Genomic DNA, 13277 nt, shown 5'->3' with positions numbered 1-13277 from the left:
TGGGCTGGCCTCAAACCTCGATCCTCTTGATTTCAGCCTCCCAAGTAGCTAGGATTACAGGTGTGAGCCACCAACACCTGGCTCTTTTCCTCTTCTTATGAAGTCACTAATGCCATCACCAGGACCCCACTCTAATGACCTCATCTGATTCTGTCACCCCTATAAGGCCCACCTACAGGTACCACCTATGTAGGAATTTAGGGATCAAGTTTCCAACATGTGAACATCTGGGAGACATATTCAAACCGTACTGCTGCTAGATAGTCTACATTTTGGTAAATCCCTTAACATTTTGCGGTACCCAGTTTCTCCAAAATGAAAGCAGAAATTAAGGGTTTGGCTGATTTTTTCAGCCCTGTCTCTTTTCAAAGTCAGAAAGCTAAGGCCTGGGCATTTCTCAGAGCTCTGCCCTCGTAGAAACCACAGGAAGAGGTGACGTGTGTGCTTGTGGACCTGCCTTTGTCCTTCATGGTTCCCGAGGGAGCCCTCTGGCCTCTGTTCTGCCCTGGAAGGCCACAAAGATGGGCCTTTTCCTGCAGGGCCACTAGCAGGAGACTGGCGAGGCCTGGCTGGAAAATCTGTGTGTTCATTAAAGCTTGTGGATGGAAGGAAGCTCTTGCTGAAGCCATTTGCAAAGGGGCTTTCTCCTTCTCGCTACATCCTTACTTTCTCAGAGTGCTAGCAGTTGTATCCTTTCTAGGCCTTTATACTTGCAACAGCTGGGCACTGAGAGGCGTCATGATTTAATGCTCTGCTGTCCCCATCTTGGAATTCCTTTTTTTTAAAAATTTTTTTAGCAGCACTGGGATTTGAACTCAGGGCCTCAGGCTTGCTAGGCAGGCACTCTTACCACTTTAGCTACTCCACCAGCCCTTTATCAAGATAAGGTCTCATGAACTATGTGCCCAGGGCTAGGTTCAAACCACAATCCTCCTGAGCTCTGTCTTCTGAGTAGCTAGGATTACAGGCAGAAGCCACCAGGAGCCCCATTTTGTAATTCTTAATTTTTTTTTTTCTTTTGATACTGGGGTTAGAACTCAGGGCCTCATGCTTGCTAGGTAGGCGCTCTACCACTTGAGCCACTCCCCCAGCCCTTGTAATTCTTAATTTTTAACTAAGGAACAGGCTCCTTATTTTCATTATAGGTCCTGCAAATTCACTAACTGGTTCTTCCATCACCCCCAGCTCTTTGCCTATCAAAGGTACCTCCTCCAGTGGCCTTCTCTGTCCCATTAAATACCCTAGTTTTTAAAAAATTTGGTTTTGGGGGTATTGGGGGATTAAACTCAGGACCTTGTGCTTGCTAGGCTGGTGTTTGACCACTTGAGCCATGCCTTCAGTCCTTTTTGCATTGGCTATTTTTGAGATTGGGTATTACTGCAGTGGGTGGATTGAATGCATGGGAGTTCAGGATCACTCAGCTGAAGAACTGAAATTTAAAGTTATGCAACAAGCTTATAAGGTGGTGGTGAACTCATCTACCAGCAAAATTACTGTGGTTCTCGTTCATTCCATTTTGTGTGACTGTTCATGCTTTCCGTTGCTAAAAGAGTAATATGAAACATAAAATATATCTTTCTAACTGGGCACCGGTGGCTCATGCCTGCAATCCTAGCTATCTTAGCTACTCAGGAGGCAGAGATCAGGAGGATCGCGGTTCAAAGTCAGCCTATGCAAATAGTTTGAGACCCTATCTCAAAGACAAAAAAGGGCTGGCGAGTGGCTCCAGGGGTAGATCACCTGTCTAGCAAGAGTGAGGCCCTGAGTTCAAAACCCAGTACCACCAAAAAAATTTTTTTTAAAATCATTTTAAAAAACAATTCCAAGTTCCAAGACACATCAAGCCATGTGAGCTTCAGATAAAGGATTGTGGGCTGTATGTAACGTGCCTTGAACAGTCCCCAACACACAGTAAGCACAGAAATGCTTGGACTTAAGTATGTGTGTATGTGTGTGGAGAGAGAGAGAGAGAGAGAGAGAGAGAGAGAGAGAGAGACACTCGTAAGAAATGTTTCTAGCTACTGAACAATCATTAGCTCTATGTAGTAGGAGTATGAATGGTTTTCTTTCTGAATGTTTTTGGTGTTGGTTATTTTTGAGATAGGATCTCACTTTTATGTTCTGGCTGGCCTGAACCTCGATCCTCCTGGTTCAGCCACCAGCCGAGCTGGAATGAGAGGTGTGTACTACCACGCCCAGCTTTTTTGTTCAGATGGTGTCATACTAACTCCTCTGCCACCGTAAGCTCAAAACTCGATCTTCCCAATCTCTGCCTCTTGAGTAGCTGGTTTTATGGGCGTGAGCCACCACACCAGGTCCTAAATCTCATTTCTATAGTACATTTGAATGACATCTAATAATAAAATAGTGCAAAAATATTGGGGAAAGAGTGTACCAGTCACCTCATTTCCTAGATAAGGTCAGCGGGGTTCGAGGTCTCCCAGCAAGATCATCACAGGTCCAGAGCACTATTTGAACCCAGACCTGAACTGCTAATGTTGGTGTCGCTGCTTAGCTTGTCCCCCCAGGATCATCTGAGCCCAGGAGATGGAGACAAGCCTGGGCAACATAGGGGAAAAAAACAAAACAAAACCCAAACCCAAACCAACCAGATAAATCCATGTCATGACCACTCTCACAACCTAAGCCCACCTAAGTGAAATTCCTTTCCTGAGCCCCTGGGTGAAATGGAGGTGTGTTAGCAGAGGAGGTAAAAAATCAGTGATTAAGGTGTATTGGGGTTTGGCAATGGTGAGGAAAGATGGAGAACAGTGCCAGGAAGCTGACAAGTGGCTCCTGGCTGACTTGGGTCTGGTAGGAGTGTTTGCAGTGTCTTCGTTTCTTGAGTCTCACTACTTCCCATATGTTGACAGGGATATTTTTAAATTGTCATTGGGAGGATTAATGCTTTTTAGCATTTATCTGAAGCTTTCCCTAGCCAGGTGTTGGGGGCATGCCTGTAATCCCAGCTCTCTGGAGGCTGAGGCAGAAGGATTGAGAGTTACAAGCTAGCCTGGGTTACACAGCCAGTTTGAGGCTGGCCTGGGCTATATAGTCTATAAACCAAAAAGGAAAACAAACAAACAAAAAAATGCTCCAATGTAGATTTCTTTTTTTGGAGGGGGGATGAAGATAAGACCAAAGAGAACCTTCTAGAAACTCTGAAGAACTGAGAATTTTGTTCACATTTTTTAACCTGTGATTGAAATGTTACTTAAAGCATGGTTAGAGCATAGCTAGCTGTAGCATGGGGGTGCGTGTGGGGGTCATTGCCCAGCGTGGCGTGTGCTTAGCGCCCCCTGGAGGCGTGGCGCTGCCTGTCCTCTTGCGGGGAATTTTTGGGTCAGCATTTACATTCTATTTTTTGCTCGTTATGAATATACTTTTACATTTATCATTATCATTTTATTTTGTACGGTGCTGGGGATCAAACCCAGGGCCTGCTAGGCAAGGCACACGCTAGGCAAACACATTTCTTCTTATTGGGTCTCTGTGTTTATTACTTCAAGAAGCTTCATCTCTTCCCTCTAACGAGTCAGTTTGTCTGGGTCAGCCCTGTGTCCTTGGGAAATAGCATTTCTGCATTCTCATCTGCAGTGTGGGAATAAAAACAGTAAGATGCTGTGAGGGTGAAATAACGCAAAGGCACACTCAGCGACTGTGAGCCTGGATTTATTGGGGATCACGGGCAGTTGCAGGGGACCCAGGTGGTTCAAAGTGCGTGCAGGAAGCACATTGCGGGTGGGGTCGGGGGAGGGGATAGAGGCGAGAGGACAAGCAAAAACAGGATCCTTGGAAGCCAGAAGTTGACTTGGCAACGGGGACTTTTAACAGAGCAGCAGAGACCTCTAATTTTAAATTTCCCGCACTTTCCACCACTCCCCTGTCGTGTGTTCAAGTATCTCAGCTGCTGCAATACGCAGGCTATGCGATCTTGAGTTCGTCTACCCGGTTAGGGGGGCGGAGGAGGGAAGACAAAGAGGGGACTTCTTAATAGACTCCATCTGGTGCTCGAGGTCACCTGCGGCCAGCGATGAGTGGGGCCGGGAGGCGGGGCCGGAGTGGCTCAGGGGCGGGGCCCACCCGGGAGGCGGGGCCCGGTGTGGGGGCGGGGCTCACCAGGAGGCGGGGCCCAGGCGGGGGCGGGGCTCACCCGGGAGGCGGGGCCCGGGCGGGGGCGGGGCCCGGGCGGGCGCGTTGGCCCCCGGCCCTGGCGCGCAGGGCGCATTTAGGGATGGAGCAAGCGCAAAGCGGAGCTGGGCGTCCGTCGGCTGTCGCAGGGCTCGGCCCCGGGCGCTCTAGGACCGCGCCTCCGCCTCCTGGTCAGGACCTGGCTGCCCTGCTGGGCCCTGGAACCCGCGTGTGCTTTAGGAGTTTAGGGGGTGCATGCTCTGCACCCCTGCAGGAGCGAGGGGGGATTGGCCAGTGGGTCGGTCAACATGAGTCCTGCCAAGTGCAAGGTCTGTTTCTCTGACCCAACAGTACCGTAAGTAAGCCTGCAATTTTAATGACTGTTATCCTTTACAAAGTTCTCTCCCCCCTCCCCAACGAGGTCTGGATGTACGTCCTCTTAGCACCCTCCTTTCCCCTTGTCCCCAAACCAAAGGAATGCAAGCTTAACTGTGGCCACAGGGTAGAGGGAGCACGCTTTGCAAACTCCAGCTGGCCTTGGCGGGAGAAGGAGGCCAGACTTGCCACCGGGGCATGTTGTTTGGAAGGCGCTCCGGAGCACACAGGTGTCTCAAGTTTTCTCTGGGGCGGTGGACACCCTTTCCCTTTAGCCTTAACCTGGAGAAAAGTGACGACTTTTTGAAGTCAAGACTTTTTCAATCTGAAGTCCTGAGTGAATCGTCCTGGTCCAGCCCAGGCATCACATTTTAAGGTCATTTTCTGAACTGGTTGGTGTGGGCAGCTCTGTGCCCGAGTTTCTTAGCTCCATCTACACTTGAGTTTGCCTTGTTTCCTTTTTGTCTTCATTTTATTGCACTTTTAAACAGTTACCAAAGTGATATGTATTTGTTGTTGAAAATTCAGTTATAGATAAGCAAAAAGTCGGACTGAAACTCATAATTCCCCCTCACAGGAAGAAAGGACAGCGGTTGTACCTCTTTGAGGTCTTTTCAATACAGAGATGTTTTAATCTACGAAACTGAATCATGCAGAACATCCTGGATTGTAAATTGCTTTTAGTATTCTTCTACCCATGGGTATGACTCACTGCCTGAGGAAGGAATGGTTCTTACGTGTTTAAATGATTGAAAAAAAAAAAAATCGGAAGACCAGTACCATTTTGTGTCATTTGAAAATTATGTTAAATTTAAATGTCAGTGTTTGCAAATAAGGTTGGATTGGCACACGGCCACATGCATTAGTTTACACAGTCTGTGGGTCTTCTATGCTTCTTTGGCAGTTGAGTAGTGGGACAGAGACTGGCTTCTGACACCTTTTAAGTATTGACTCTCTGACCCTTTACAGAAAAACCTTGCCCACCCTTATTCTATGCCGTGTTTTTACTGGGTCCAGCATTCCTGTAAATGGATGCACCTTAAAATGTGTAAGTAGCTGGCTATGCAAGATCTTTCTTCTTTTTGGCTATTATACACAGCCTAGTGAGGAACACCCTTGTGGCTGAGTCCATAGTCTCCTTCCCGTGTTACTTTTCCAGGATATGATAGATTTACCTGCCCGTAAACATCCTGTGCACTCTTCTCAGGTGTAAAGCCTGCCTCTCAGAGCAGGAAGGGACGCACAGATGTTTGGGAAACATTCCTTTACCTCCAAGAACTCCTGATCCAATGGGGCAACCCAATGTCTTCTTGGTACAAAAGTCCTACTTATCTGTGGTTTTGTTTTCTGTCAATTGTGGTCTGAAAAAATGAAGTGAAAAATTCCAGAAATAAGCGCTTTATAAGTTTTAAATTGCTTGCTGTTCTGAGTAGTCTGAAATGTTGTGCAGTTCTGTGTGGGACATGAATTATCCTTTTGTTCAGGGTATCCATATTGTATGTGCTGCCCGCACATAAGTCATTTAATGGCCCTCTTGGTTATTAGGTCAACCATATAACTAATTTTCCTTTATAATGTCTCCTAAGTACAAGAGTAATGATGCTGGAAATTTTGTTACTGTATCTTTTTATAATTATTCTATTTTTAAAAATTTATTTAAAAATTATTCTATTTTTTATTGCTGTAAATCTCCTACTGTGCCTAATTTATAAGTTCAACTTTATTATAGGTGTGTGTATAGGAAACAACAGTTACATGTAGGGTTTTATACTGTTCATAGTTTCAGGCCTCCCCTGTGGATAAGGGGTAGCTACTATAATTCTAATTTGAATCCTGTGGGTACAAGTGGATTAACTGCAAACATTTCTGGGGTGCTTTCCATATGGCAGCCTGAGTACTTCGTACTCTTCAATACCACTGTGGAGCACTAAGCAGGTACTGTTGCTCCCTTCCCCTTTTTTTGTAGTGTTGGGGATGGAACCCATGGCCTCACACATGCTAGGCAGGTGCTCTACCACTGAGCTTTACCCCCAACTGTGTCATACCCTTTTCACACAGAAGTGAACTGAAGTCTTCAGTACTGGTGAGAGCAGAACTGGGATTTGAACCCAGGCTGTCACCTGAAGGGACAACTGTATAGGCTGCCAAGTTCTACCACTTTGAGGGCCTAACTTGCTTGACTCCTTCAGAAAGAGAGACTGCCCTCCTAGTGTCACAGAGTAGTCACGAGACTAGGCTCACTCTGTAACTGGTTACTGTGACTTGTGAGGACCCCGGAAATGAGGACTCGTGGAGCTGGAAGAGCCTTACAGGTTGGTTAGCCTCACAATGGGAGGTTCAGAGAGACCATCCTCCACTGCCCTTTCAGTCCCTAGGTCCTTCTGTAGAGCAGACTCACAGAGTTGTGAGGGGGGCTTTTGGTGAAGTGCTTACAGCCATGTCTGAGTGAAGGGCTGGGAGATGGATCCAGGACTAGTCTTGGGTCACGTCTTATGCATGTTTGCATAATCATCTCCTCTGGCAAGAACACTCAAGTCCTAGAGTAAGCACAAGTCAGGCCGATACTGGATTGTTTTTCTCAAGTTCGAGTCCTGGTGAAGTCAGTAATTGAAGACTCCTGACCAGGAGTTAAGAGTAAAGCAAGCACAAAGTTTATTGAAAGGATAGCAAAGCACCCTGATGGGTGGGACTTAGTGAAAAGTGCTAAGCCAAAGAAAGGCTGAAGTCTAGGGGATAATATAGGGTTCTGTCTGACTTAGGCTCCTCCTACTGTACTTTGAAACTACATCTGTAATTGGATGTCACCTAATTAACTTCTTATGGAACTAACCATTTGGCCGCTCCCCTCCTCCATCCTTATCAAACTGGACATTCCAGGTGGGTCTTGTTAGTCCCTCCTGTCCTTGAGGCTTGTCATATACATTTTATTATTGCCCCTTGCTATTTTGGGGCAATAACTCCTTTTGCTATCTTGGTGGGAGTTTGCTGTGTTACTTTCCTGAGGAGCCTGTTTCTTTTCCCTTTGGATGTTTGCTTTCAAAGATACTTCTCTGTCTCCCTTATCTAAAAGAAGGGTGCCTTCCTGCCTGGGTGCCAGTGGCTCACACCTATAATCCTAGCTACTCAGGAGGCAGAGATCAGGAGGATCTCAGTTCAAAGCCGGCCCAGACAAATAGTTCACTAGACCCTATCTTGGAAAAAAAAAAAAAATTCACAAAAAAGGACTGGTGGAGTGGTTCAAGTTGTAGGCTCTAAGGCCCTGAGTTCATGCCCCAGTACCGCAAAAAAAAAAAAAAAAAAAAGGTGCTTTCCTGTCTCTTTTATCTAAGACAAAGTTACTTTTGTCATCTGTTCCCTTTCCATTCCCAGAGTCACTTCTGCTGTTTGCTCCCCTCACAAGGCCACATGGTCTACAAAGGACATATTCTTTTCTGGTCTGTAAAGCTGTTTACAAGGATTTTAGCGTATCAGTCTCGAATTGTACACTTGACTCCCAATTACAAATACATTTCACAAACTTGCAAGTTTATATCTCAAACTTGCTAGAATTTGGAATTGTCTCAACAAGTCCAGGACACAGGGTCCCTGCACCGATGGGAAAGTGGATGTGCTTAATTGGGGAGATGACCCCATTTGTCTCAGTTTACAGTTAGCGCTACTCAAAGATGGAGTTAGACAGACAGCCCAGTCTTGCCCACTGAGCTGTGTGACCTTGAACAAGTGCCACCAAGCCGTGAAGGCTCAGTTCTTACCTCTGTCACCAGGGCTGATTCTCATAGGCTTTTCGAGAGTTATTGAGATGCTAGTCCTAAATGTTCAGTTTGAACATTTGCAAAACTGAATGGTGGTTCATGCCTATAATCCCAGCACCGTGGAGGCTGAGGCTGGAGGGGCTACACAGCGAGACCTTGTCTCAGAAAACAACCAACTAAAACCAGCCAAGATAGTTAAGTTGCAACGGAGGTTTAGGAATTGAGAGGCATTTGGGATCCTATGCTGAAGTTCTGGGCTGACAAGGAGCCAGAACTCCTCTGCAGGTTCCCATTGCACACCAGTTTTCCCTGGTGTGTGAATGGGGTCAGAGTTCAGAGACTGGAGACATGAGTATGGGTCAGAATAGAGAAGGACTTCATGGAAGAGACTTGGAGTAAAGGGAGGAGAAATTTGGGGGAGGAGAGGCAGGAGAATCGGCTTCAGTGAGTGCCCAAATTCCCCATTCCAAGGGATGTCAGTGTCTTGGGAATTTTCAGAACCGGGGCCAGCTGGCTGCATTGAAAGGTTGCCTTGTAGACCGGGTTATATGGTGTTCTAACCTGCTTTAGACTTTCCTGGGCCGGGGAGATGTCCTGTTCCACCCCCACCCCTAGAGATGAGTCCTGGGTATTCCAAGGACCAGTGTCTCTTCAGCTCCCCACAGCAGAGATGCAAACAGCTGCTTAGCTTGGGGTGGGCACACTGTAGCGACCATACGGCTCCTGTCACAACTACTCGCTCTGCTGTTTCGTACAGCCTCAGCTCTGCGATGGGATGGTCCTGGCTGTGTTCTGAATGATCAGTTATGCACAGTGAGATTGGGATTTCACTTAATTTTCATGTGTCAAAAACAGGATTCTTTGGATTTGTTTTTTCAACCAGTTAAAAAGTGTTAAAACTGCGGGTGCCAGTGGCTCACGCCTGTCATCCTAGCTACTTCGGAGGCAAAGATCAGGAGGATCATGGTTTAAAGCCAGCCTGGGCAAGTAGTTTGTGAGACCCTGTCTCCAAAAAACCCATCACGAAAAAGGACTGGTGGACTGGCTCAAGGTGTAGGCCCCGAGTTCAAGCAAGTACTGCCAAAAAAAAAAAAAAAAGTTAAAACCATTCTTAGCTTGTGGGATGTACAAAATCTCATGCATGGCAGATTGGATTTGCCCCTGGACCCTGGTTTACCCACCCCTGGCCTGGTGCTCATCCCCGAAGGCATGGGGGGGGTGTGGCCTGAGAAATTCCCAAGGGTCCATCTGCCTGGGAGCCCTGTTTTATGTTGTTGGGAAGATAAGTTTTAGGGCTAGAAGCTGGGCTCAAGTGGTAGAGTGCTTGCCTAGCAAGGCCCTGAGGCCAAAGCCCCTCCTTTTCTTTCCCCCATCCCACACAAAAAAGAAAAATCTAAGTTATCTGACACAGTGTCCCTTCCTGCTTTCTGATAACAGAGGCGTCAGGCCCAGAACGTGCTGCTGATTCCATAAAGATAGGGTAAGGGACCCAAGGGCTGGATACTGCTAGGGCCCCTGCCCAGTACACCACCCTGGGCTGCTGTGAGGGCACCCGTGCAGAGGGGCTCGGGAGCTAACACTGCAAGCTCTTTACTGTGGGTCAGGTTCTATTATTATTATTATTTTTTTGCAGTGCTGGGGATCAGTGCTGGGGATGGAGCTCAGGACTTCACACATGCTAGGTTTGTGTTCTGCTACTGAGCCACACCCCAAACCTCTGGTAGTCTTTCTTTTTATTATCTATTTATTTAAAGACTTGGTCTCTCTCTGTAGCTTGGGCTGGCTTAGAACTCACTGCATAGCCCAGGCTGTCCTTGAACTTGAAATCTTCCTGCCTCTGACTCCCGAGTTATGATTATAGGTGTGTGCCACTATGCCTGGCTTCAGATATTCTTAATTTTTCCATCCTGTGAGAGAACTGAGGCCCAAAATATTGAAGTAACTTTCCCAGGGACGCACAGGTCATACATAAGTGGTTGATTCCAGATTCAAAGCCTAGGAGGATAGCTCCAGTCTGTTGGGATTTCTCAGCTGTGGCTCTGTGGATACTTGAGGCTGCATAATTCTTTGAGCATTGTAGGATGTTGAGTGACATCCCTGGTCTCTACCTACTGGATGCAAAATTGCCCCTACTTGAAAACCTAGCATGTGCAATACCGTCTTTTATTTCAGAGGCAATATCAATAATACTTGTTTTTTGCAGCTCAGTCAATAGGAAGTGTTTCCCTTTATCTCAGACAGTATTTCTGAGGTTGGGTAGAGTTGGTTTGGAAGCCCAGCTTTGTCACTTGTCACTGTGTGACTTGAGGTAAGTGTGCCTCTTGAATCTGCTCACAAGCAGGAGATGATAACCCCCCTGGGCCCGGTCTGCAGCAGGCACTGGAAACATTCATTTCCAGTCTTTCCAGTACAGTTCGGCCTGTCTTGTGCTCCGACAGCTAAGTTTGGCATTTGGCTGGCTCCTCTGTTGCTGATTGCTCCCCAAAGTCATTTCCAAAGTCACCATGGAACATTTCAGCCCTCACTCTTGCCTGGCAGTGTACAGTCAGGGCTTAGCGTTGTGCTGAAGGCTGAGCACTCAGGAAAGTTCTCCAACTGGGGCAAATGCCGGCTAGAGCCAACGTTGGTGGCTTCCAGCGTGGTCTGTAATGAATTAAAATAGCCACTCAGCTGGAGACTGGGCCTGAAACCTGGCCAGTCTGGCAGCATTGAATGCACTGGTCTGCCTTAAGTTGATGGGTTTGTGGCCTAGAGGATGAAGGCTGTCACTAGCCTTGAAATCAACATGGAGGCCATGAATGGTTTTCCCAGGCCTCAAAATGGAGTTTGTATTGTGCCAAATTGCTAACAGTTTTTGTGTGTGTGTGGAAAGAGGAGGTGTCACACTCTGAAGCAAAGGATCAAGCCGCCAGGCAGGGAAGTCATGGGCAGAATGGGAAAGTGTCCATGTGAGGAACTGGCCTTGGGCTTTCATGGATGGGGATAGTGCAATGAGTCGTTGCTTCTCCTGGTTAAGAAAACAGCAGAGCTAGGTGTCTGTGGCTCACGCCTATAATCCTAGCAACTCTGGAAAAGAGATCGGAGGACCACTGTTAGAGGCCAGCCCAGGCAAATGGTTTGTGATGTCCTGTCTCAAAAATACCCAACACAGAAAAGGAATAGTGGAGTGGCTTCAGTGGTAAAGCGCCTGCCTAGCAAGTGTGAGGCCCTGAGTTCAAACCCCAATACTGCCAAAAAAAACCAAAACCAAAACAAAAAACCCAAACAAAACAAATCAGAAATGAGCAGGACGTGTAATGGAAAAAAAAAACGAAACTGTTGTCACTTGCTAATGAGTTACTAATTCTAACTGACTTGTCTAAGTGTTCTTGTCATTTGCCATTTGGATCCTTCCCTAAGGAATTTGCAGTCAAGCTTATGGAAAACATCTCTAGCAAGTACTTAGTTTTCAAACATTTGTTTCTTTAAAGATTTGCTCTCATTCGTTTTATTTTATATTTTGTTTGTAAAAGTTCGTAACTTTTGTCTTTTGACATTCTACAGAAGTACAACTTCTATCTAACAAAATAAACCAAGGAACATTTGTTTATGATGCCAGGACATTACCTACAAAGCAGACAAAATTAAACTTAATGAATTTCAGGTCAGCCCAGCCTGGGAGCAACTCCTTTTAAACCTCTTTGTTGCTTAAATTTGGCCAAAAGGTCTACTTGGCACTGACTCCCACCTGACCTGTCTATCACTCCCCTCCAACATGGTTCTAAAATCAGACCAACTGGGATATCTTTTCCTGGCAACAAGGAAGGACTTACTGGGACAAAGTTATCCCAGCGACAAGGGACCATTCAAACACAAACAGTTTAAAAGCAAACTTCAGACAAGAGAGGAAATTGTTGTCAGATTCCAAATAGACTCACTTGTGCCTGGCCTGTCCAAAGCAATTAAAGCCGAGAGGTTTAAAAGAAGTTGTTCATGAGCGTTACTGCCTGTCTACCTTCCTGGACAAGACTTACACCCTTGCCCTTCTGTCACTCACTGTTTCTATAACTCCAGGAAAAGTCCTGATGCTCTTTATTAAACCTTACATTAATGTTTAAATCAAAAAATAGATTAGCAGTCTGATCATGGATGTATTAAAATAATAGTGTTTACTTTGAGCTAGACACTATTCCTGTGCGTTGATGTTTGTAATTCTCAAAGCCATATTCAATCCTTACTTTTATGTATGATTTAATTAATGGGGTATGGGTTATTATTCCCATTCTACAGATGAGAATAATCTTACATTTTATAGCCCAAGGGATGCTGGGTTGACTGTGGCTTTGGGCATCCCTAAAGACTGCTTTTTCATATGGAAAATAATATAAACACTATAGGAAATGTTTTTAAGACTTAGACTAAGAGCAGGAAACAGAAACCACCCATATTCAACCTCCTGACATAGGGCTGTTGACATTTTAATCTCTCTCCCTGGATGGGGGTCTGCAAATGATGGTCCTCAGGCCATCTGTGCCTGTTCTTGTAAATAAATAAAGTGCTTAAAGACAATCTTGCTGTGCTGATTTGGGGAATGCAATTATGATGAAAGCTGTTCACATCTGCAAGAGGACATCGACCTTCGAAAGCACTCCCGAGGCGGCATCCTTCCAGTGGCTCAGTGCTAGGAGGTTTTAGAGCAGATCCTTTTGCAGTTTGCAGGAGGCAGAAATGTCATCTCAAGGCCAGGAATCCCATGTTCTTCCCTCTGCTCATTCATTCATTCAGCTCTGTGCTTAAGCCCAGGTGAGCAGAGAACTTCTTATTGGAAATAACGTCTGGGCTTCTGCCATTCATTTCCCTTTTGGTTCTCAAGGCTCAGAAGTCTTTCTTCTGACAGGCAGAGCCTCTGGTGGCTTACACTGGGGATAGGCCCCTTTGTAGGGGGCTTTTCCCATGGGGAGCATACTGGACACAGAACCTTTACGCAGCAGAAAACAACCACCCCCGCTACTTTTCCAGCCTTCCCTGTGAATGAGAAGG

The 13277-nt window shown here is 46.3% G+C and overlaps 1 protein-coding gene across 7 annotated transcripts in view; it reads left to right on the top strand.

Annotated features, from left to right (window-relative positions):
- Positions 1–13277, top strand: part of Acacb (acetyl-CoA carboxylase beta) — a 129201-nt gene that overhangs the window by 28966 nt on the left and 86958 nt on the right. The window contains exon 1 of one of the 7 annotated variants that reach the window (XM_020169980.2): positions 4253–4486. The exons of the other annotated variants lie outside the window; for them this stretch is intronic. Coding sequence (XP_020025569.2) covers positions 4440–4486 — 47 coding nt within the window. The 5' untranslated portion in view covers positions 4253–4439. Of the gene's footprint in view, positions 1–4252; positions 4487–13277 lie in introns of those variants that run through there. 7 annotated transcript variants of the gene reach the window in all.

This window comes from Castor canadensis, chromosome 18 (assembly GCF_047511655.1).
Source record: "Castor canadensis chromosome 18, mCasCan1.hap1v2, whole genome shotgun sequence".
NCBI classification, from domain to species: Eukaryota; Metazoa; Chordata; class Mammalia; order Rodentia; family Castoridae; genus Castor; species Castor canadensis.
The sequence above is the reverse complement of the archived record's forward strand: the minus strand, read 5'-3'. Positions and strand labels throughout refer to the sequence as shown.